Source organism: Eptatretus burgeri, chromosome 9, assembly GCF_056783735.1.
Source record: "Eptatretus burgeri isolate ZD-2024b chromosome 9, Ebu_testis_v1, whole genome shotgun sequence".
Taxonomy (NCBI): domain Eukaryota; kingdom Metazoa; phylum Chordata; class Myxini; order Myxiniformes; family Myxinidae; genus Eptatretus; species Eptatretus burgeri.
The window spans coordinates 92,661,625-92,688,357 of NC_140969.1; the positions used below are offsets into that span (position 1 = coordinate 92,661,625).

General features: G+C 43.1%; 1 protein-coding gene across 6 annotated transcripts in view; it reads right to left on the reverse strand.

Moving 5' to 3' along the window:
* LOC147020621 (nesprin-1-like) overlaps positions 1-26,733 on the reverse strand; it is a 464,443-nt gene that overhangs the window by 230,191 nt on the left and 207,519 nt on the right. For all 6 annotated transcript variants that reach the window (XM_085896125.1, XM_085896126.1, XM_085896121.1 and 3 more), the window contains 6 exons: positions 17,992-18,132; positions 7,986-8,198; positions 7,543-7,644; positions 6,411-6,533; positions 3,724-3,921; positions 2,122-2,268 (listed from right to left, as the gene is read on the reverse strand). In XM_085896125.1, the coding sequence (XP_085752251.1) occupies positions 2,122-2,268; positions 3,724-3,921; positions 6,411-6,533; positions 7,543-7,644; positions 7,986-8,198; positions 17,992-18,132 (924 nt within the window). The remainder of the gene's footprint in view (positions 1-2,121; positions 2,269-3,723; positions 3,922-6,410; positions 6,534-7,542; positions 7,645-7,985; positions 8,199-17,991; positions 18,133-26,733) is intronic.

A 26,733-nucleotide genomic window follows, 5' to 3' on the forward strand; every position in this document is an offset into this window, starting at 1 on the left:
TCCACAACTTTTTGAGATATCTTGTTCTATATCAGTAGAGCCCGATCTCTCAATGGTGAAGAATCACTTACAAAAAAATGATCACATCCGGATCCGGATTCGGATCTTCACCAAAATTGAACCAAGTATTCCAAGTCACACACCCAACGTGTCCACCAATATTGTCAGAATCCGTCCCCAACTTTTTGAGATATCGTGCTAAATATAGTTTTTGGCCGATCGCTCAATGGTGAAGAATCATTGAAAAAAATTCTCAGATCCGGATCTGGATTCGAATCTTCACCAATATCTAATCATTTCATCCTTGTCACACATCCAAACTGTCCACAAAATTTCATCTGAATCCGCCGACAACTTTTGAGATATCCTGCACACAGACAAACAAACAAATAAACCAATGTCACCCGCAGGGTGACCCGTATCTTGCCAAAAGGTGACCACGTGTGACTTCTTTAAGATCACACTGAGGTGAACAGCGCTGCTATCCACCAGGAGCGACTCCTTGGGGAATATCTGCCGATGAGAGATTCCGATGAGAATCGTTCTATAGAGTAACCATGAAAAATATGCTTTTGCCTCATAACGTCACCAAATGACGTCATAATGTCTCAAGCTTGACATATCTAGAAAGCACTCATCGAGGTGTTCAATTTGAGGTACTACACAATATTGTTCCTAAAACTTGAAAATTTGACCTTGGGGTCAAATATGTTTGACCTGAGGCGCTAACCATGAAGGCCAAGGCCAATCGCCACCAAAAATTAATCAGCTGAGCGCCAGACCATGAACTATATTCCCATGAAGTTTGAAGACGATCCGATCAAAATTACTCAAAAAATAAGGGTTTCGTCGACTCCCCTGATTTGCGACAAAGTGACCTTGACCTTTGACCTTGACCTTCAAAATTTTGTGCACTGAAAGGGACCTCTATAGGCCTCTGATATGTGAAGTTACAAAAATTTCCAATGATAACTGTGCTCTGCAGAATTTTTTATACGTGATTACAGACAAACAAACAAACAAACAAAAAACAAACAAACAAAAAAAAAAACATACAAGCTGACTAACATATCTTGCAAAAACTTCGTTTTGGCAAGATAATGAAATTGCTCGTTGAGCAATGAATTGCCGGAATAACTTTGTCATATCTCCATGATCTCTGAAAAAACAAAAAGCTGGAAATCAATTTGGTTCTTATAAGTTAAACAGTTCTTATACTGTTTAATGAGTTATCGCACTTAGTTTGGTCATGATCATAACTGGGAAGTCAATCGGACTTGAAATGGCGTTTTTATCGCAATTTGAAAGTTTTGACCCGACCCCCCTGACATTCGACCCCCAACCGCTAAGACGAGTGTTGGTGTGACACCCCAATGAGACATATGGTTGGATGCAGAATTGGAAGATGCACATTTTGGATTTGGTTTGAAGTCGATCCGACCATTTTAGCGGATGTTATTGCGAAAATAAGAATTTCGGTTTTTCGGTGACCTTGACCTTGACCTTGATTCACCAAAATCGACAAGTGTCTAAGTTGGACCATGGCCGACGTCTGTACACAGTTTGGTCATGATCGCTGAAACGATGTGGCTGCTACAGGGTAAACAAACACACAAACAAACAGACAGACACACACAGAATGACACACACAACCGACCAACATAATTGCCGAAATCCGAAGGATTCCGGCAATTAACAAACAGACAGACAGAAAGGGATGAAAACAACCTCCTTCACCTTTGGTGGCAGAGGTAACAAACTGGTGAAAACTCTGGGCAACAAATTTTATCAACCATGTTCATAGAGATATGCTCACTGCTGTGAGAAAGTTGTTGACGTGACATTTAAAAAAGAATGAACGAATGCTCTAATAGGCGTGTGTGTCATCTACATTCTTATGTATACCTATTCAACATTTATTTATTTTGGAAATTGAGCATTAAAACGATTTTGCTGATGAGCTGGACAGCTGTTTTGCTAATTTTGGAACCGGCATAAATAATGCAGTGGCATATTCAGTGAAGCAGTAACATGTCCATTTTGTCAAGCAAAGGAATATAATAAATGAAAAAAAACTACTTCCTGAAAAGGGAAGAACTACTTCCTCGAGCAAGTTCTTACCTGGCCCAATTGCCACAGCCAGGCAGCCCGTCGCTGAGCACGCTGTTGCAGGTCCTCCAGGCCAGGAGTAAGCTCCTCTAATTGTGTGGTCCCAAAATCAAATTTTTTCAGCAGCAGCTCCTGGTACTTCAGTCGATAAAACAGCTCCTGAAAAAAGAAAAGAAGGTACAAGCCGAACGGAATAAATAAATGAGACACTATGGTATCTCATACATCCACATTGCTGCAAAAGAAACAGCTAAACTTACATGCATTTCAAAAACATTAAAAATTGGTGTGCTCTGAAATGCAGTGACCCTTGTTAACACAGCACCAGCAACCATCGTCATCATTCGCCCCAAGCGTCCTCACTGGAAGCCCACAGCCCCAAGGAAGCTTGACAGCTAATGAATTCCCCAGACAGTTATCTCTTTTGTTTGTGTGTAGGTAGATCCTGGCCTTTGTCCAGGGGAATGGGGGTGGAATGGTGGGAGGGGGATGCGTTTTGAGATTAGCCAGTTTCATCTCCGGTCTGATCTTCCCCTTCTTTACCCGCTTTCAACCTTCTCAATCCACTTCAACAATCTCAATCCATCAATCCCTCTTTCAATCCATGAGTGTTTCTTTCAATCCGGCAACCCACCATCCGACATTCAATCCATCTGTTCATCCATCCCTCACCGTTACATACAATTAATCTTCCAGACTGGTCAAATTACCTTCCCACATTTTTGCTTCCCTGCACTTCCACTCCCATCACACGGGACAACGCTTCTCAAACACGCACAGTACAGGGGAACATTTGCATGTGCGGGGAGGGGCCATTCGAGTGTTTGGAAGCACAGGGAGGAATAATTTGAGTGTTTGGGCATGAGAGGGGCGGGGGTGCACGTCGCTGTCTGAACATCACAACACAGGGATTTTTTTATAGCTCCATCGCTGCACCCACCCCGTCGGATGCACACCAATGAGAAGAGGCCACGTGAGAGTCGAAGGATTTTTGCGAGAACTTTGCTCCCTCGAAGTCACACCCGGCATGGCATGTATAAAGGCCAGGGTGCAGATCAGTTCAGGGCTTTTGGCGATGCACCAGTGACGCAAGAACATCTCGGACTGCTGACTCAGAGATCACACGCCAGAGCGGAGGTCGAGTTAAACCAGGCTGTGCTGGGGTACGAGGCACAGGAGCGAGTCGTGTTGGGACCAGAGATGAATGGCCCATGAGCCAAGGGTGCAGTGAAGTCCCTGGTGTGTTGCACAGCCCCAGCTACACTCACACCTCTCGATTCCGACACAACACTGACATGCCACCGCCCAAGCCCTCACCCCTCCTCCCCCGCTTATAATCTTTGGCCCGATGCAACCCCACTTGGTTGCATGAGGTGAGGAGTCAAAACAATACTCTGAACTGCCTCTTTCTACTCTTCCTGTCTCTTCTTCCCGGCTGAATGATGACACCATGTCTAGTGTGTGTAAGTCAGTACAAGGGGAAAATACGTGTTAGGGATTAAGATTCTGCTCTTCTGTGTCTTTGCTGTAAATTGCCTTTATTATATATGTATAGAGTATAGATCAATAAACACAGTGCCACTGAAGAGATGTTAATGAATTATAACGCGATACCTGATGTGTCTGCAGCATTTCCACAATCTGCTGCCCCTCACACAAAGCCCGATGCTTTTCTGCCATGCCATCCCTTCCTGCTGCTGTTGTGGCCTCCAACTGCTGCAGCACCCGCTGAAAGTGGTTTATGGCAGCAAGGTATGTTTGCCGCTCCCTCGACCGGCGGGCTATCTCCCAGTGTAGAGCTTCTGCCACATGCTGCAAGAAAGCCGGCAATGTTAAAAAGATGCTTACCTGACTGGCAATCCGGGGAAAAAAACACAAATCATGTTCCAAAACATGGAACATGAGTTTGAATGCAGAAAAGTCTTAAATGCTCTTCCAGACTTACAGACAAAAGGACACCATATAATAACAAAACAACAGGTCAGTTTCTGGAGATGGCTCTGAACAGAGGACTACTTCCTTGAGTTCCTGAGGTTGACCATCTACTCTTTCTTGTTTTGGAGCGATACAATTCTCCATGATGGTCTCAAACACCAGGGTTATATTTACCCTCCTCAGGTAGTCATGACGTACTCAGTGTTCATTCGAAGCAGGAAGGACTAGTACGGCACTCAGTTGAGCACATACCTCCGCCAGGCTGAACCATTTACGTTTTGTATCCCACTGAAAGGCCGGATCCACACCCGGACCTGAACCAAAATTTTAATTGGGTTGTTCTTGTAACCTTTCTACCAGGTTTTGTCATAACCCACATCCACATCCACAACAGTTTTGTCATCCACAACTTTTTGAAGTATCATGCTGCATATCGATTTTGGCTCCATCTCTCAATGGTGAAGAATCACTTAAAAAATTATTTTTTAATTCTCTAATCCAGATCCAGATCTTCACCAAAATCGAATCAATTCGTCCTTGTCACACACCCAACCTGTCCACAAAATTTCGTCTAAATATGTCAATAACTTTTTGAAATATCGTACTCACAAACATACAGCCAAACAAACAAACATTGGTGGTGAATACATAACCTCCGTCCACCTTCGCCACCATTGGGTTACCACCATGGTAACCATGGTAACCATGGTAACTGCTTCATTGCATTTTCTTCTGGATCATATTGATGGTGCAGGAAAGTCCAAAAACATATTGTCCACTCACTATGAGCCCCATGTCGATTATGAATAACTATTCCATTTTTTCTTTTATTTGTGATCCCTGTTTGGCAGTATCTATCTAAACTCAAAATACATCTTCTTCATTTACTGCCAATATTCTACACCTTAATCCATCGACGTTCATTGCTCCTTCCTGAACCATGAATCGTTCATAAAAAGTCAGGCATTTCACAAAATTAATGTTGCTATAATACAGGTTGAAAGACACCATTCTACATTCATAGTAAAGACACCTTGGATCATAGAAGCTGCATTCGAAGTCCCAACAGAAGCTATGTGGGAATATCGGCTTCCAAACAGGTATAAACCAATCTCATTATGCTGCATCCAGGTGTGTGCAATTCATCATGTTTACACTCTGTTGCTGCGTTTCCATTGACGTTTCAGGTTTCATTTTTCTCCCATGTGATAACAAGAGCAGATGGCGTGTCTGCCACATCCTCACAAAATGTGTTCGGTCACTCCACACTCCGCTCAACTCAAGCATGTTGTAAATTAATAATCTGCTCGTGATCCTTTTGTTCACGTTTCCTTTCTTCTCAACCCCAATTTTCTCTCTTCCACTGTATCTACACCACATGTACCCCCATCTTGTACTGTATTCTAATCCCAAAACAATAAATACTCTCCTACCTCCCTTAAGGAGATTAATTGAACATTTACAGCTGACACTTCCTCTGTGCTTGCAATCATAACAGGATCGAGAGGCCAGGTATGCAATGCTTAACCTCTGACACTTTATTGTACAGCTCTTTCATGAGCTTCAAACCTAATAGAGTACTTGTGAAATAAAATAAAATAGAATAAAAAAATCTCTCCTTTATAATTATTCTCCATCTTCACTGTTGTGCAGGGCTGAATGCTGTACCACCAAAGAATCGAGATAAAGTGAAGAATTTTCAGAAACAATGTACAATTAGAAAGTATCTGAAAATGCAAAGCCCATCCCCTTCCACTTTGTATTCAGACTTCTTCTTCTGTATGCTAAACAAGACAAAAACAGCAAAAAAACAAACAATTTTTTTTTTTAAAATACACGATTTTAGCTAACCTTGACCTTTTGACCCCAAGGCTTCAGTGACCCAATGTGAAACCCCTGCTCAAATTTCAAATCAATCAAATGGAAATTGATGATTTTGTGAGCTTGGCCCTTGACCTCAAAACATTGGCTTCTCGCATTTTATTGGTAAACCAATTCAGTGAACCCAATATGCAAACGCTGTTCAAATTTAAATTCAATCAGATGAAAATTGACGATTTTATGCAACCTTGACCTTTTGATCCAAAAAAACAATCGGCTTGTCGCTTTTTATTGGTGAACCAATTCAGTGACCCAACATGCGAATTCTTAAAATTTCAGGTCAAATGCATGAAAATTGGCGATTTTATATGACATTGACCTTTGACCTTTTGACCAAATTATTAACTTGTCTTCTCCATATTCTCGTAAAGTTTTGTTGAACATTTTATGACAAAAGCTCAAATGGTCAAAAAAAGTTACAGCATGCACATGCACAATTGCAAAAACCCATCTCCCGCTGAGCGGGGAATGGACTAAAAGAATACCTCCAGTCTCATTATATCCCACTCAACAAAGGGAACCACCAGCTGAAGGTATGAAGCTCGCTTTCGAAGGGTGGCAATATTCTTCTCATATTTCTCCAATGCTTCCTTTGCTTCATCAAAAGCCTGATGGACAAGAGCAAATAATCTGAACCAGTAGTACAGCAACAGACTTGATGCTCATACTTCCACATTACATAGGGGAGGAAGGGAGATAAGAATCAATCAGTGACTGGAGAAGTCTTGAAGAATTATTGTAAGGATAAACAAAATAAAGCAAGTGCTGGAAAGCGTGTGGGTGGGGGGGTCCACATGCTACATCCACACTGCTCTCAATAAAACAAAGAGAACTAACCCCTACCCTTTATAAAAACCTCCACCCACCCCTATTCTATTTAAGATGGTGCGTACACCATCCTTGAAAAGTTTGGTCACAATCGATTAAAGTGGTTATATACATTACCTTTTTTCATCATTAATCCCCCACGAGGCCTACACTATCACTACCAAGTTTGGTAACGATCACTCAACCCATTACGGATATCCCCCCACCCCCCCCACAATCTCTCTTCTTCCAAATCTCCCCTAAAATGAAAAAAAAATAGAAAAGCTAATAACTTCCTTTTTAAAAAAAACATAAACCCCACATGGGGCCCCCATTATGCAAGCCAAACACGTTTAGGAGCACTGTGGCACATAGCGCTGACCTGAATAGCCGCACTCCGATATAGAATACACCTCTTTCCTCTTCCTTCACAATCCCCCCCCATGCCTAATATGATTACATCCCACACTTTTACTTCACATTGCGTGTGTTTAACTTGGCTGCAATCACTTTAAGCCGTAACAAAGATCTCTCCTTCCTCCACTCGAACCCCTCTCAAAATCGCCACCGCCCTGTGACACCCTCAAGGCCCTCCCATTATGTTTGCCAAGTTTGGTGGCCCTAAATTGTTCCTTTCCCAAGATATACAAGAAAAAAGGGAAGAGACAGACAGCCAGATAGATAGACAAACAGAAAAAAGTAATGTGACAATAATGGCAGCTTTGCGTCTGTATCGGTTTTGCCTGATGTGAGACTGGTTTGCAAACGCGCCGCAAGAGAACCAAACAAAAATAATAATTAAGGACAGACCATTGACCCTTCAGTGGCATGGTGCTGGGTCCAAGAAGCAGGGGACAGCAAGAGAGCTTTTCGTTTCTTTATCATTGTGTTCATCGTCTCATGTAGCATCTCCTGTGTGAATACATCCATGTACAACCATGAACTTTCTCATTCAACGAAGATGATAATCACCATTCAATTGGTGTCATTCTTCACTTTACCCAGTGTGATACACTTCACTCAGCAACACTTTACCCGGTGCATTGCACTTTACTAATGTGAGGCAGATACTTCAACATGATCCCAACCGGAGTGTTTCTGTGAGATATATTTGTTAATTATAAAGACCCAATTTTTCCTCTCGTCTCTCGAGGACGACATGTCACACTGGGGAAATTATTCAATAGGAGATATTCTCATTATACACAAGTGTGAAAACCATCTGTGGCTGCCTACTGTAAATTGAAATGTACCTGAAATTCAGCAGATCCTGCCAAGTGACTTTGAAAAACATCACAGGCTTTTTGTAGACACAACTTCATTAAGTGCAACCTTTTCTGTAGTCCAAGCACAACTTGTTCGATCACTCCACTGTCTGGATGCTCACAATAGCTGCTTGCACTGAAGACAGAGCGTGTGCAGGACTCCAGGTCTTGAGAAACCTCTTCCAGGTATTTTGTCATCCTCTTTAGAAGGGCATAAGGGGTACATACATAAAACCCAAGAGAAAGGTTGAATAACAAGTCAAGGAATAAATTACAAGCAAAAGGAAAAAGGCATTTTGTGGCTGAACCTGTATGATGATGGGAAATTGATAGGTCTCCAGATGTCTGCGTTTAGATTCTGATAACACGAAGGAGGTAACCTGGTGCTGCCCAGAAAAAAAAGTAAGCAGCTACTTGAAAATATAAGATATTTATAAGACGGTGGGGGTTTCAGGACATGTTGGACATTGAAAAGCTATGGAGTTATTGGCCTCATGGTGGTTACCTTTTGCCTGCAGGTCGGCAGCAGCACTGCCTGACCCCACATCCCAATATGTACTTTATAGCGGCCTTTGGTGGCCTCAAAATGGCCTTGAAGGCCAACGTGCAGTAGATTAAAACCATGCCCAGACTCTGAAGTACCTACCACCCAAATTTGGGGCCTCCGGGTGCTACGGTTCAGCCATGAAAGAATAACACACAAACAAACGTACAAACACTTGAAAATGTGCAATACTGTGTACGGTATTGTTTCTGATCTTCCTAAAAAACTGACAATTTCTATTGTTGGGCTGAAAAAAACAAAAAACATGTGGCAATATAATTTTGATTGCTCCTTAAAATATTTGTCTCTACAACTTTCCACGACTCACCAAATTGATTTATGTTCAGTGGTTTGAACATTCAATGAAATGCGAAATGGATAAAATCCTCTGCGATTACATACATTATCCAAGGGTAGTGGCAGTCTACAAATCACGCATTAAAATGGTTATGCCAGCAAAAGGTAGCAACCATAAGCTGACTTAGTTTTCACCAGAAAAGAAAGTCGGTCCAAATTTTGTGGACTAGAATCACCCGCTCCCTTCAGGAGCATTGGCAAGTGGTCTCCCCCCACCCCCGCCCCTCACAGAGGGTGGGGAAGGGGGATTTTTATTTATTCATTATTATTTGTTCCCATGACCTCACCCAGGGTACTACCAACGCACCTACAAAATTTGGTGGAGATCGGTTCAGCACTGTTTTTCCTATCATTTCGAGATGTACACACACTTGCCTTATTTCATTCATATAGTAGGATACCTTCAAAGCAGGTATGCACAATGAAGGGCATTATGACAAATAACTTTGTGGTGTACGTAACATCACATTAAGAATGTCTTACAAAAGCATATAAAGGGTAATAATATTGTTACGGCCATGGGTACCGAGTGTACTTTGAGGGCGTTTAATCCCAGTCTGTCCTCGGAAGAGCCGGACCTGGGGCCACCACTCACAATTAACTTAGTAGTACGGTAGGTTGCTTTAGAACCACAAACGCCACTCAGTTAACCACGAGTTCCAGTGTCCACTGTCTAATTTTGCCGTTTAACTAGAGGTCACGTGGTTTCCTGAACGCGGAGCGCACCCTCGGCAAAGCACCAATCTTATCTTGATTCGATCTTAATTAGGGCGGCCGAGTGTTTAACCGCTGGTGCGTACTGACTACGACAGGTCAATTCATGTGGTAATTACCTCCCAATCTATCTAGGTTTGGACAATGCTGGTTCAATAGAAGGAAAGGACAAGCATGGACAGGTTGGAACGTCAACAAAGGAATTTATTTAAAAGAAAATAAGTAAATAAAAATAACTTTTTATTTCCGTGTTGTAAAAATAAATAAATTCCAAATCAATCAGGCACTGAGAGAAAAAGGGACAAAGAGCAGATGCTTATCTGGGATTGACTTACTTAACAATTAAACAGAGCCAAGGGTACCTGGCAGATCATTCAGGGCGGAAGAGAAATCGTCTCGCTCACCAAATAGAAGTCGTACGTCAAATAAAAACGTCCTGAAATGTGTGAGCGTGCCTTGTCCTTTGCCAGTGCCTAGGAACCAGGGACGCCAAGAATCAGGTACACCAAGAGCAGGTCTTGAGCAGAAGGAGTATTAACGGTCCGAGCATCACTCACAGCCAGGAGCCACCAGGAGCCACAACCGATGGACACATGTTGGGAGCTGTGAGGGACTGTGAAGTGCTGAGGCGCTGTGAGGAGCTGGGGCACTGTGAGGCACTGTGAGGCACTGTGAGGCACTGTGAAGTGCTGCGGCGCTGTGAGGAGCTGTGAGGAGCTGAGGAGCTGTGAGGCGCTGTGAGGCACTGTGAGAATCTGTAAGGTGCTGAGGCTGTCACCAACTCACTCGCACCGACTGATTGACTGGAAAAGCCGTTTGACTGTCGCAAAACTGACCGTCGCCAACTGACTCTCAAACTGACTGCTCCGACTGACTCCTCAAGCCGTCTGACTGACTGTTGCAAAACTGACCATCGCCAACTGACTGACCGGTCGACTGTCTGGAAAAGCCATCTGACTGACGCCGACTCACTGACGCCAACTCCCTCACAACGGACTTCTCGTCCTCTTTTTATAGGCGGCCCGTTTGGGCGGGCACAGAATCCAGCCAAATCCACCCCGCCACATTTGCGAATCATTGCCCGTGACCACCCGCCCGTCCCGCGACTATTCCTGGCCCACACTGTCATGCCTGTGGTGCTGGACGAATGGCAAAAAGCAGCCATTTGTCAGAATTACCGAGCGAAAACATGAAGCGCTCATAAAACGTCAACAACAATTATCACCTCAATGTTCAGCCCGATATGAAAAAGAGCCAGTTAGCGTCCATAGAGCTGCTGAACGGGGTATCAAATGTCGATGAAAAAAGGCGGGTGTCGGCATCGGTGAAAGAAGCAGGTGTCAACGGCGATGGAAAAAGACGGGTGTCAGCGTCGGTGAAAGAAGCGGGTGTCAACATCGATGGAAAAAGGTGGGCGTCGAGCCTCCGTTGGGCTAATGGATATCTTACGTGCATGAATGTCTGTCGTAAAGAGAACAAGAGTGCCAGTGAGCACAATATATGCCCGAACAAGAAGGTATATACAGAATTGTGCTACTACATGGAAAACAGCATCCTGGCTGCCATGGCAACCACTTTAGATGACGAACGTATGTCCCTACACACCGTCTCCACAGTCTGCACCTATGTACCAAATATGAAACGTGAAAGTTGAAAACTTTGGGAGTTAGAGTGCGGACATGAACGGATGGAAAACAGCATCCTGGTTGCCATGGCAACCACTTTAGATGACGAACGTATGTCCCTACACACCGTCTCCACAGTCTGTACCTATGTACCAAATATGAAACGTGAAAGTTGAAAACTTTGGGAGTTAGAGTGCGGACAGAAACGGACGGACGGACATACAGACAGACAGACAGACAGACAGACGGACGGACGACCAGTATCACATAATACGCCCCGATATATATATATATATATATATATATATATATATATATATATATATATATATATATATATATATATATATATATATATATATATATATATATATATATATATATATATATATATATATATATATATATATATATATATCGGGCGTATATTAAAAAGGAGCTTTCCATAACAGAGGGAATCTATTATTTACCCTTCTCAACGCATCACATTTAGAATCCCACCAGACATGGGGATAGGTCTATCCTGGACATGCATTTATGGAATTAACTGTCTGAGGACCTGGATGTTTGTATGCATTCGTCGGATCAGATTCTGAAATCCGTAACAATATTCTTCATGATATTTATGACAAAATCTGTTAAACTACTCTCCTTGACCCCATCATCCCCAACCTCCCTTGTGCCCGTGCCCTTTCAAAATAGAGAAGAAACTGTGTATTTTGAATGATAGTATTTGAGGAAATCAAATACGCATTCAGTGCAATGACAAGGTAAACTAACCTAGAAATTCGGATTTTTGAATGTGGAGCAAGACTGAACATCTCATGTTTTCATTTGTTAAACTAAGTGCTGATAAAAAAAAATGGTCGATGAAAGTCTCCCAAGTTTTTTTCCATGAGATTTTGTATGATTTCCTGTAAGTTGTCAAAAGCTCAAAGGAGGATTGCTATCCACTATGGGTTGGTGTCCCAGCATCACAATTATTGAAATCTCCCGTGATGAAGCCGAAGCACATGGTTTGCTACCATCATATCGCAGGCAGGTAACACAGGTCTCCGATTTCTCCTGTCTATTTTGTGATATTGCTCCCTCTGCTACCTCTGACCCTCCTTATATGCTCAAAGATACACGTGTTATTCCCATAATGCCTTCTGATTCGGCTTCCAAAATCTGGGCTGACTGCACACAGCAACTCTTTTATTCTTCACTTCTCCCATCTTGGAACCACCTTTTGTTGTGTCTGTTCTCTCCTTAGAGGTTGTTGTCCTGCACTTCCCCCATGGGATTCAATAAGCAATTCACTGCCGTCTCTTCTCAACCCCAATTCTGTTCCATGATCTTTATTACCTCTACCACCGAAGCTATAAGGAGGTTAGGTTTTCACCCCATCTGTCTGTTGGTCTGTGAGTAGGATGTCTCAAAACATTATGGACGGATTTGGATGAAACTTTGTGGATCAGTTGGGTGTGTGACAATAACAAGTTGATGAGATTTTGGTTTAGTTCCAGATGCAGCTCCGGCCTATCAGTGGCATACCAAATGTAAACTGTTCAGCCTGGCGGAGGTATGAGCTCTACCGAGTGCCGTTCTGGTTACCCCTATTAACCTTTCCTAACTCAACCTTCTTACTTCCTTGTTACAGTGTTTCCTCTCCTCCTTCCTCTCCTATTTTCCTGTTCGTTCATTCCTTTGACGTTTGCCTCACTCTTAGTTCTACCTTGTTCTTCCATGCGCATTGCTCTTGTAAATAAATTTCTTAATGGGAAATTTCTGTAAAGGTAATAAACAATATTTTTGCACATCTGCACTTCCTGTTGATTAAAATGTGGGGGGAAAAAACTCATGAGCCATATATAATGTTACGAAAATGGTTTAGAGGTTAATGAGTAATGAATTATTCATCAGTTATCTCTTAATGAAAATTACCATAAGTGTTTGTAACTCCAATTAGCAGAGACCAGAATCGGATGTCAAGGCAGTTCCGAGACACCCTAGACCTTTGTGTCTTGTCTCTTCTCCCCTTTTCCCTCAGTGTTAACTATGTTAACCCCCATTGCCCTTTCACACCATACAACTGCACTCCAACATGGCACATCCACATGATAGTGGTAAAATCACCCGCACACGCTCTGGAGAGATGGAGCATCCACATGTGCTACTTCTGGGCTACTAGAGCACATGCATGACCCTCACAGAACAGTGGGAGAGACAGTTCTGTGGGTGCTTGGGGGCCTGGCTATAAAGGGCAGCGACACTCGCACATATGAGAGACCGAGGGAGAAGGCACTATGAAGAGACTCAGGGAGATGCCGTGGTGAAGAGACCCAGGAATACCCCAGGAGACACAAAGCAGGAGACAGAAGGAGAAACCCAGGGAGACGCCACGGTGAAAATATGCAGAAGACAAAGAGACACCAGGCATGCCAAACGAGACACGCTAATCTGGTGGAGAAGGGTCGGCAAGGGGAAAAAAGGGGTCTGTGGCGCAAGCCGACTGCAAAGTGCCATTGACGTATCTGCCTTGCCTGCATCACACATCCCAATTCTTCACCACAGGGAAGACCATACATTCGTGCACCACACAATTCTGTAAACTCTTTTGTTTGTCCAGTGCCCCTGCCAAAGGAAGACTAGACTAAGAATAGACATTGAAACTGTTACCGTCTCGGTCTCGGTTTAGCGTGCCGATCAGGTTTCTCACATATCTAGTCTCATTTTATTACCGTGCCACGATCCCCATGATTTATTAATCCAGTTGTTTTTAAAGTGAGTTGCTGTGCATTTTGAACTGCAGGATTGTCCTCCAATACTATCAAATTCCTCTCAGAACCATGTGTTCACGCTGACACTGCCGCACGGCTAAATTAATTAATCCTAACCACGCTGCGAACCAGTCGTGTGCATGGAACATCACCACTCGGTGACTTGTGAGTTAATCTCCAGTGGTCTTGCATTGTCCGTCAGGGACACAGATTCTGTATATATATATATTTATATATATATATATATATATATATATATATATATATATATATATATATATATATATATATATATATATATATATATATTTATATATATATATATATATATCTTCTTCTTTCGGCTGCTCCCTTTCAGGGTCGCCACAGCGGATCATCCGTATGATCCGCATAGTGATTTGGCACATGTTTTATGCCGGATGTCCTTCCTGACGCAACCCTGGTCGCCTCTTACGACACAGGGATATGGTACACCTATTTTAACCGGGGTATACACCGGCCCAGTACACTGGTACTCATTTCGCTGACCTCGGAAGGATGACAGGCTGAGTCAACCCCCTGGTGTATTAATTCAGTGGCCCAACGGGGCTTGAACTCAAGACTTTTGGATCCCAAGCCGCTACCCTAACCACTGCGTGAACACCAGGATATATATATATATATATATATATATATATATATATATATATATATATATATATATATATATATATATATATATATATATATATATATATATATATATATATATATAGGCACACTCATACAAATTAGGAATTTGACCACACTCACACCTAATTTTATACAAATGGGTGAGAGTAGATCAAGTTTCAAAGGTGGCATTTCATTTATAACCCACAAACTTCTTCAAGGACAAGTGAACGAATTGAGCATGAGGACATGTTTTTATCTGCCGAGTGTTAATCTCTTTCCAATTGAATGCACTGATACTCGGTGTGGAAAACAAAAACTAAAAATGTTTTTTTTACGTTACTCTTCATTATTCATACTATCGGCCTCGATTGATCGTATGCTCTTTCCGCATCTTCTGCCATCGTGATCTAGTAAAATATAGATGTGGATTCACCAAACTTGGAAATTTATTGGACATATAATGTACATCTAGGTTAGTACTCCTTGGTGGGGTAATCTGGATATGTGGGCCCGTTATGGGTGGGATTGAAGTGCAGGTGGAACAAGTTTGTCTGGGTGAGGATTGTGTGGTAGGGCTTTCCAAGGTGTGTTTATTGGTGTGTTCTCTGGGTTCGGTGTTTCTATACATGACTCGATTCATGTTCAACATATAACATTCAATTTAAATAGGCTGTTCCTCGATCGTAAATTGATGAACATAAACTGATAAGACGGACAGACGGACGGACAGACATGAACCAATTGCTTAACCCTGCTTTTCGCTTTGTGTGCATGGGGTAATTAATAATAAACAATGTGATTTTTGTACATTACTATGGTGTTCTGGTATTAGGGAGATCGTGTGAAGGAATTAAGGAATGAAGGAATGAAGAAAAAGAATGAAGGGGAGAAAGGAGGAAGGCAAATGGTGGTTGACGTGCTATGGTGGTGTGGAGTTATATTCAAGCTTGTGTGAAATGAACAGCGGTTTCTTAGTGTGAAATAACGTTTTCCTGGTGTGGAAGAACATCATATTGGTGACGGGAGAACACATAATGGCACACAAGTTTCACTTCCTGGCTCCACAACTGTTTGATATTGGTGATGAGTACAACAATGCACACCGATGAACATAATGATTTTAAGCATTGTTCCGTGAAAACTGTGACATCCAATCTCAATTTTAAATACTGTACATTTCATCATCAATTCATTGACCAAAATTACATTTTAAAAAGTCATTTTCACATAAATTCAACATTTTCTTTCATCAGACCACATATCCCCGGAAAACACAAAGTGAATCAGAAGCTGCATTTTGAATGTGAAAAGGGTGATTTCTTGAGACAGAGGAGCATAAAGCAGCACGATTAAGAATGAATCAAAATAATAGGGCAAGCTGAAGAGCAAGTTTGTCTGTTAGTGATTTAACTGCATTTAGAGCACAAAACAGAGAAGCTCAGCAGAGATTTGTTCGTCAACAAACAGAAATGTGAGGACATCAAGGCAGAAACAAAATCATCTTCAGCATCAGAAATGGTGGCATTCAGATATATATATATATATATATATATATATATATATATATATATATATATATATATATATATATATATATATATATATATATATATATATATATATATATATATATATATATATATATATATATATATATATATATATATCCTGGTGTTGGCGCAGTGGTTAGGGCAGTGGCTTGGGATCCAAAAAGTTCTGAGTTCAAGCCCCGTTGGGCTACTGAATTAATACACCAGGGGGTTGACTCAGCCTGTCATCCTTCCGAGGTCGGCGAAATGAGTACCAGGATACTGGGCCGGTGTATACCCCGGTTAAAAGAGGTGTACCATATCCCTGTGTCGTAAGAGGCGACCAGGGTTGCGTCAGGAAGGGCATCCGGCGTAAAACATGTGCCAAATCACTATGCGGATCATACGGATGATCCGCTGTGGCGACCCCTAACGGGAGCAGCCGAAAGAAGAAGAAGAAGATATATATATATATATATATATATATATATATATATATATATATATATATATATATATATATATATATATATAAATGATCTGAGCCAAACACCGTGAAGTCACTGCCATGGCACGCATGGTTTTGTCTGCGGCTCCCAGGAGAGCTTCTCACAGCTCAAATTACAACGATGGTAAATGTAATATATAATGTCAGAAGCTGTCACAAGTGAATAAAAATGCAGTTACCGACCGGTTTGGCCTTTATTAGGGCATCATCAAGGCAACATAGCAAGTTTCCAACCACTTGTGACTGAAACCTTACAGTTATACATCAATCAATGTGCGACTCCAAACTGTGAGTGGTCAGAGTGCCGGAAATAACAGTTTTGAGTTTGTTTTTTGAGTCACAGTTTTGAATAACCAACAAGAATAATGATATTAATGTAACCAGAGGGAATAACCAATCAGCTCTCACCTTATCATTTTCCCCAAGTGGCTTGGATTTCCATTAATTAACGCCCCATGCTCTTCCCACCGAAGAAAGCTGGATAAAAGAACCAAGAAAAGCTACACAAGGTAAGTCCTGATTGGTTATTCCCTCCAATTACAGGTGAGAAACGTGATTAGGTCTTGTTATTTATTTATTGACTGCTATTGCTATTGCATCTGGTACATGCTTGGGAGCCTCGGTGGCGCACATTTCTGTCTATGTCGTCGCTGATGATTCGCCAAGAAGTGATTAAACTGGCTCGGCACTGAGGGGGTGTGTATCATTTGGGATTCTCATGTATGTACTACCTGTGAATGTCTATAGCTGTATAGGAATTTGGGTAGAGTTTGAAACAGCAAAGGGCTTACCTTGTATAGCCTTTCTTGGTTGCTTCTATGTCCATTTTTTTGTACATAAATAATTTGCTATGTCTAATAGCATTAAAATGAAGAGATATGGCAACCTACTGTAACAAACAGAAATTCCCAGGCTGGTCAAGGAACTTTGTGACATGCTACCCGCTAAGCAAGGTGAGGAGGTCATATTTCTGTAGTTGCTAAATGTTTGTGCAAGATAATCATCTGGAGAGGGCTAAGAAGCCTTTCCATTGGAAAGGAACATGTGTAGATTGCATAGATTTGAGCCATTAAGACCACAGAGATCTAACAAATTAATACAACACACCATGGCAATAATTTTTGACACAGATAACAGGACTGATTCTATGGGTGATATAGGGTATGGGATAGGAGCAATAAGTAAGTTTATTTTTTATTACAGCATGTAAAGTAATCTGCTTTGGCTCCAAATACACAAATCCTGTAGGTGTGATGTTAGTGACACACAAAGCAAGCAGCCAGTAAGTTGAGGTAACTAACCTGTATGTTTTCCAGCTTTGATTGGATTTCTTCACGGCTACCGAGCAATTGTTTAAACAGAAACTCCTGTACCCCATCCACCCAGCATCCGATGGCCCGGACAGCAAGCAGCCAGGCCTCTCTAAACCTTTCACCTTCAAGCTAGAAAAACAAAGAAATTGATGTTAGTATACATCCGAAGCAGCAGGGGAGACCCTTGCAAATTTTGCTTTCAATGATAATAATTTCTCCAACAAAAATGCAAATTGATTGACAGCAATGGCAACTTCAATCTGACGGAGTGAAATCATTTCAATGAAGTACCGATAATCCTTCCCAAGATAAATTCTCAAATGAAAGGACAGACCTCATCTGCATATTACAAATGCAAATCACAGAATCTTCACCACCCACTACCCCCTACCCCCTTCCCTTTCTGTGTGTGCACAGCAAATGCATAATCACAATTCTACATGGTATTTATGCTTAGGATTGATCAACCGAGTTGTGGCCAAACACATAATGACCTCCATGGACTGTTTCCACTTTATGGACTAATTTGACTAACCAACATTCGTCATTTTCCTCCAAACAAGAGCCACCATAATTCAAGACAAACAAGTCTTGGTTCCCTATTTGAGGAAAAACACTCAGCACACATAATCAGCCTGTGCAATGGAAACAGCTATTCATTACTCATCAAGCAGACTAAAAAAGTTTGGTGGTCTTGCATCACTTGATTTGATGTACAAAACTTTACAGAGCATTGGTGCTGCTGAAGCAGTTGCTTGGCAAGGATTATACTGGGTGGTTTACCACTGCCTTCCCAGCATTGCTTGTCCATGCTCTATCCTTTTAAATTCTGACAGCCAAGTAAGGAAGCACCACATGCCATTTAAAAAAACAAAGAAGTCTTTGGTATGACTCGGCAGGGGTTTGAACCACCAACCTTCCAGACTCTCCCAGACTCAGAGCGGATGCTCTAACCATTACACCACCGAGCACCATAAAACTAAGAAACCCATCAAACTTTCACAACCAAGTTTCTGACAACGGGTAGAAAACAGGAGAATCATCATTTATTTCAATTGAGTTGACACTCTTGAAGGAAGAAAGCCACACTGAAGGAAATCCAAAAAAACATGGGAGGATAGTGGGGAACATACAGACACAGGACATATGTTCAAATAGGATCTGAAATAAAGAAGTGTGTACAAAGAGAAGGGTTGGTACCAGCAAAAAAGTAATATGGCACTTGGTAGAGTGCATACCTCTGCCAGGCTGAATAGTTTACGTTTTGTTTCTCACTGATAGGCCGGATCCGGATCTTCACCAAAATCTAAGCAATTCATTCTTGGCAGACACCCGACCAGTCCACCAAGTTTTGCCTGAATCTGAACATAACTTTGTGAGATACCTTGCTCGCAGACAAACAAACAAAAACAGACAGACTGGGTGAAAACATACCTCCTCCACCTTAGGTGGTGGAAGTAAAGATCAAGGGTAGGAATAGGGGACAACAGGAAACTGCATTCATCGAGAACCATGCAGTAATGGAGGGAGGAAGATTAGAGAAAAACAGGGTGGCAATTCAACAGGTCAGAGAAAAAGGAGGTACAAAAGTGGAGGTGAGCAGAGAGCTTCAATATCTGAAGGTTAAACTGGAGGGAGTTGCCAGATTATTTTTTAGATCCTCATGGAGGATCTCCAAGTCTTACTCATGTTGTTGTTCTTGTGGACTTTTTTGTTTCACAGCCTGCAGTTTTCATCGAAACTTCCTGAAACTTGGCGTATATATGTAAAAATACCCTGCGCAGACAGTAACGATCTCCGATTTTGAAAATTCCTCCTAGAAAAAAAAAGTTATGACGTCAAAATATCTCCGCTAATGGAAATCGCCTAAAAAATTATCTCCGAAACTAGGCAAGCTTTTTGAATTCTGTTTGCAGGAATCGAACAGGGCACTAGCAGAGATGAATTACCGTACATATGATACATCACTATGATGTCATATTAATTTTTATGACGTCATTCCTATTTTTGACATTTTTTGTTTTTTGTTTCACAACCGATAGTTTTCATCGAAACTTCCTGAAACTTGGCATATACAGGGTGAGTCAGAAGTAGAGCCCGACTTGTCAGTTGATTGTTTGTTTGCCATTTGTATTACAGTGTACAAGAAGGTAGAAATAAATGAATGACATGTTTATTTAACCATTTATTCAAGAAAAAAATATTACGGAACTGTACCAAGCTGTTTTACTTGCAATTTTCAAAGTGCCCTCCCTCGTGATCGATGCACAATTGCAGCCGAGCAGGCACAGAGCGGCACACACGTCTGCAGAGTTCGATATCAATTTCCTCAAACTTTGCAGTGATTTGAGTCTTCAATTCCTGAATGGTAAGAGGCTTTTCACGATAAACAAGGTCTTTCATGAGCCCCCAAAGAAAGAAATATGGAGGTGTAAGGTCTGGGGAGCATGCCGGCCACTCGATCGGACCGCGGCGGCCGATCCACTTTCTGAGAAAGTTTTCATCAAGCCAATGATGAGCATAACGTCCATAATTAGGTGGAGCTCCATCATGCTGGAAATTAACAGTCCTGATCTTGTACCCTGGGCCAAAAGAAGGTTTGCAGCATATCCAGGTAAATTTCTGCAGTGACAGATCCCTCAAAGAAAAAGGGTCCAATTATCCCTAATGGAGATATGGTTGCCCAAACTGTCACGCCAGGTAAATTTACCTTCTTCTCAACTGTCATTCTTGGGTTATTCGCAGCCCAGTAGACACAATTGTGTCTGTTAATTGTGCCATTAAGCTTAATTTGGTGCAAATTCAGTAACTTTCCAAACTCGCAGCAATAACCTGCAAAACAAAATAAAAACTAAATAAATTACGAAAATTAATAATCTGCAAGACAATTATTAACAACATGACTTCCCAGAAAGAATCCGACAGCAGAAAAAACAGAAATCGGGTGCTACTTTTGACTCACACATGTAAAAAATACCCTGCACAGACAGTAGCGATCTCCGATTTTGAAAATTCCTCCTTGAAAAAAAGTTATGATGTCAAAATATCTCCGCTAATGGAAATCGCCTAAAAAATTATCTCAAACTAGGCAAGCTTTTTGAATTCTGTTTGCGGGAATCGATCAGGGCATTAGCAGAGATGAATTACCGCACATATGAGACATCACTATGATGTCATATCAATTGTTATGACGCCATTCCTATTTTTTGCCATTTTGTGTTTTTCCAACCCAGAGTTTTCATCGGATCTTCGTGAAACTTGCCATGTATATGCAGAAAGCCCATGCACAGGCAGTAACCATCTCCGATTTTGGAAATTCTTCCTAGAAAAAAGTTAACGTCATAATATCGCCGCAAATGAAAATCGCCTATACCATTATCTCTGAAACTAATTTGTTTCACAGCCTACAGTTTTCATCGAAACTTCCTGAAACTTGGCATATATATGTAAAAATACCCTGTGCAGACAGTAACCATCTCTGATTTTGAAAATTCCTCCGAGAAAAAAAAGTTATGATGTCAAAATATCTCCGCTAATGGAAATCGCCTAAAAAATTATCTCAAAATAGGCAAGCTTTTTGAATTCTGTTTGCGGGAATCGATCAGGGCATTAGCAGAGATGAATTACCACACATACGATACATCACTATGACGTCATATCAATTGTTATGACGTCATTCCTATTTTTTGACATTTTTTGTTTCACAACCCTCGGTTTTCATTGGATCTTCGTGAAACTTGCCATGTATATGCAGAAAGCCCATGAGCAGGCAGTAACCATCTCCGATTTTGGAAATTCTTCCTAGAAAAAAAGTTGACGTCATAATATCGCCGCTAATGGAAATCGCCTATACCATTATCTCCGAAACTAGGCAAGCTGTTTGAATTTTGTTTGCTGGAATCAAGCCGGGCATTAGCACAGATAATTATTTATCGCAAACCTGATACAGGTCAGGTTCGATTTTGTCAGGTCAGGTTCGATCTGTGACCTGCTACAGGTACCATGTAAACCTGTACTAACCTGTTCCATGGTCGGGTTGTCGGCGACTAAACCGTCTCCCCCACCAGGTTTTCTGGTGAGGAGGGTGTTTGGATATGGACACCCAGCAGGATTAAAAACAAAACCTGTCAAAGGGCGGAGTAGCTCTTTGTGAGCCAACGGCCATCCATATCTAGTGCCCAACTGTGTCTGCGGACGTCCTCCTGAATTTGGGTTACTTTCATTAGGAGGTTGGTGGCAGGATTTGCACTCCGGCCACCGTAAAACCCTTCATTCCGCAAAACGCAAAAACGCAAAAAAATCTGAAAACCCACTCCGTGGGAGTACCTCCTGTGCAGCTTCCCTTCGCAGGGCAGCTCACCGGATGACGAGATTGGGGCAAAGCCTTCGGGACCCCCGATCTTTGATGATAGGAGGGAAACCACGGGGTAACATCCCTGGGTCAGATTGCAGGAGAGTGTGTCGGAGTGGTGCTGAGGTGTCGTCCACCAGACGGCGGTCTCCTTGGGTTAACCTGAGGCGGTCCCTTCGGGTGGGTGCCTGGAATGCCCTATCCCTAAGAGAGGATGATCACCTGTCTCTGTTATCATCTGAGCTCAAGCGTTTGGACATTGGGATTGCAGCTCTCTCTGAGGTTCGGAGACCGGATTGCGGCGAGATAATGGTGGGTGGTTACACCTACTATTGGTCTGGTCGCTCTGATGGTCACCATACCCAAGGAGTTGCTGTAGCTGTGTCCAATAAGCTGACCCCAATGATAATTGAGGTAACACCGGTCAACGAGAGTATTATGAGATTAAGGATTCGTCACTCCTTAGGTGTCATTTCCGTGGTCTCTGTTTATGCTCCGACTGAGGCGAGTAATCTCACCGTGAAGGATGCATTCTACGCCACGCTCTAGTCTGTGGTTGATCAGTGCCCCAGACGAGATACACTTCTAGTCTTGGGGGATTTCAGTGCATCGGCTGGAACTGATAGGGATGGTTATGTGGTGTGTATTGGTCCCCATGGGTCAGGAACTATGAACCAGAATAGCACTAAGTTCCTTGACTTTGCAAGAAGTCATGGACTTAGGGTGGCTGGTTCATGGTTTCAGCGCCCACAAGCTCATCGCTGGACTTGGTATTCCAACGCTGGCGGTGTGGCAAAGGAGATTGACCATGTCCTCATTGACGGTCGTTGGAGGATGATCCAGAACTGCAGGGTTTACCGGAGTGCTCAGTTCCTCAATACTGACCACAGGCTTGTTGTAGCAACTCTAAAGCTGCACCTTAAATCCTGGAGAATGGTACCATCCCAGCCTAAGCTGGATGTTGGCAAGCTCAGGGATGAGAGAGTAGCTGAGGAGTTTGCGGACAGGCTGAGTGGACATTTGGGGGGTCTGGGTGCTTTGGGGGGTCCTGAAGAGTTGTGGAGCGCCTTCAAGACCACCGTCCTTGATGTTGCCGGTGGATGTCTTGGAGCTCACCGCAGGGCAAAGAAGAATTTTGTCTCTCAAGGGACACTGGATACCATTGACCAGAGTCGCAGGGCCAGGCTGAATGGCAGAGCTGAGCTGTTCAGGGAGCTGAGGCGTAAAACTGTACGTGCACTGAGGGTGGACAAGGAGGCCTATGTGCGAGGAATCTGTGAGGGGGTAGAGCATCACCTGTGGACAGGTGGTTCTCGTCGCACTTACAGGGGAATTCGCGCATTGCGTTCATCCAAGCCCATCCCTCGGAGCACTGCAGTTGGAGTGGAGAGTGGTAGGCTCTTGACAGAGGAGTCTGAAGTGAAGGCCCGCTGGGCCGGTTACTTTGAGCGGTTGTACCAGGCTGATCCCCCAGCTGTCGAGTTGGACGTCAAGGGTGTTACAATCCCTGTTGCTGACCCTCGAATCAACTGTGGTCCACCTTCGCTTGTGGAAACACGGGCTGCGGTGAACCAGTTGAAACGGGGCAAAGCTCCAGGGATCTGTGGCATCCATGCTGAACTTCTCAAGGCTGGTGGAAATGCTGCACTCGTGTCATTGCATGCAGTTTTGTGCTCTGCCTGGAACACAGGCATCATCCCAACTGACTGGAAGAGGGGCCTTGTTGTCCCTCTCTGGAAAGGGAAGGGTGATCGCCAAGACTGCAACAACTACCGAGGGGTGACGCTGCTCTCAGTGCCGGGCAAGGTCTTTGCTCGGATAATTCTTGATAGGGTTCGCCACCATCTGCTTGAGCACCAGCGCCCAGAGCAGTCAGGCTTTACACCAAAGAGGTCAACGATTGACCGTATCCTTGCCCTTCGTGTCCTCACCGAACGCAGACGAGAGTTTCGGCAGGGGCTGCTTGCAGCCTATGTTGATCTCTGTAAAGCGTTTGATTCAGTGAATCGGGATGTCCTCTGGAGGATTCTTGGTCTTCGTGGGGTGCCACCAAAACTGATCGATCTGATGTCTGAACTCTACTCTGGTACTGATAGTGCTGTGAAGTGTGGTGGTACCATCTCTGACTTATTTCCAGTTGTTACTGGAGTTCGTCAGGGGTGTGTACTGGCCCCCACACTTTTCAGCACTTGTATGGACTGGATTTTCGGGAGGATGTCGGAGAGATCTAGCTGCGGTGCATCGTTTGGGAATGTCAAGATCTCGGACCTTGACTTTGCAGATGATGCAGTCATCTTTGCGGAGACTTTAGACATCCTTTTGGGGGCCCTTGAGGTGCTGAATGAGGAGTCGGAGCCGCTGGGTTTACGGGTTTCTTGGGTCAAAACTAAGATCCAGGCTTTCAGTGACATATTGGATGCTGCTGTCCTGTCTGTGTCTGTTTGTGGTGAGGATGTTGAGGTCGTGGAGAGATTCACTTACCTTGGCAGTGATATTCATGTCTCTGCTGGCTGCGAGTCAGAGGTCAATAGACGTCTGGGTCGGGCCTGGGTAGTCATGGATTCACTGGATCATGGGGTGTGGCGCTGCCGGTACCTGTGCGGGAGGACGAAAGTTCGAGTCTTCAGGTCCTTGGTACTTCCAGTCTTGCTCTATGGATGCGAGACTTGGACTCTGACCAAGGATCTGAGACGGAGACTTAATTCCTTTGGTACCAGGTCTCTTCGGAGAATCCTTGGCTATCGCTGGTCAGATTTTGTGTCCAACGAGCGGTTGCTGAGAGAAATTCGGATGAGATTTGTTACCTGCATAGTCCGTGAGCGTCAGTTGCGCTGTATGGACATGTGGCTCGTTTTCCTGACGCTGATTCTGCTCACCAGATTCTCTCAGCGAGGGAGTCTCATGAGTGGAGGAGGCCAGTGGGCCGACCACATGCCTCGTGGTTGCAGCAGGTTGACCATCATCTCAAGGAGATGGGGATGGGCCTGGCATCTGCCTGGGGGATGGCCAGACGGAGGCTCCTGGAGTACCGGCGGAAAGTGGACGCAGCAACGCGCTGTTCTGGCACATGCTCCCATACCTGACCTACCTGACCTGATACATCACAATGACGTCATATTCGTTTTTATGACGTCATCATTAAGAGGACGAGGATCTTAGCTCATTCGAGCTTGTTTTCCTCTGAAAAGGTATTAAAAAAAATCATGCCAGAGAACAAAATGGCAGGGGGTGCAAAGAGGCTATACTTTTTACTCAGGTTAGACAACAGAAAGCCCTGTAGTTAAGCCTCTTGATGGGAAATGCTGATGCTTTGGACTCTTTCGCAACATTGGATCTTGGTTGTAATGTCTGAGTGTGACTTTAGTGATCCTGCCAAAATCACAGGCAATAGGAAGTCAGGAATTTGGAATTTGATTCAGGTCACTCTTGCAAAAAGAAACCATGGGATCTTTAACACCCTCCAGCCAATGCTCGCAAATAGGTCCTCAGGTTAGCATCCCTCTGAGGGCCGGCGCACTCATCGATGAAGCATCAATATGCCTGTGAAGCATCAGTAAGACAGTTTATAGTCGGGTCAGGAATCATACTCAGACGAGACAACTCAAATGCATGTACGTCATCTCTGAGCTCTCCTGCCAGCCCCCATATTTAAACTATTCAGAGGTTATCATAGTTAATAAATATATGCCGAAAATGCTTCAATAAACAGTGGACCTCTGAGAAAATTATTGCCAATCATAATTCAAATTCACAACTCAGGCTAGAATAATTATGAATCGATGTGATCATAAATAACTGTACAAATTTGATAAATATTTCTCATCAGTCGATATTGGTGACTGGCACCAAAACCAATGTCAGCATTTGTTGAATCAACTCGAGTCACTCACTTTTGATGAAGTAAAGATCGCATCGGCTTGTCAACTCTTTGTGTAAATGCAATGCTGTCAGACCCCAACGTTTGCGGTTCTGCTATTCGCGGACCGTGCATATTCGCGGTTCATAAAATGTGACCTGCTTCTACATTCGCGGCTCTGTGCTTCATGTATTCGTGGTTTTTGGCAGCCATATCTGTGGTTTTTCTGACCTGCTTTTACATTCACAACCCTATGCTTCATGTATTTGCGGTTTTTTTGCGGGCGTATTCGCGGTCTGTACAGGATTTTTAATTTTCCTTCATGAATGATGAACTGCTGGGAACCTATCCCCCTTTTTCTTATCGAGGCAATGCCCCGACATTCGCGACATTTTTCAGGAATGTATCCCCATGGATGTCGGGGTCTGACAGTATTTCATCCACCAAGTTTTGAACAATTATTCACTCAAATTTGCTCCTTATTCATTGATGCCCAGTGGAAATGAAGTATTAGGAACCAAAA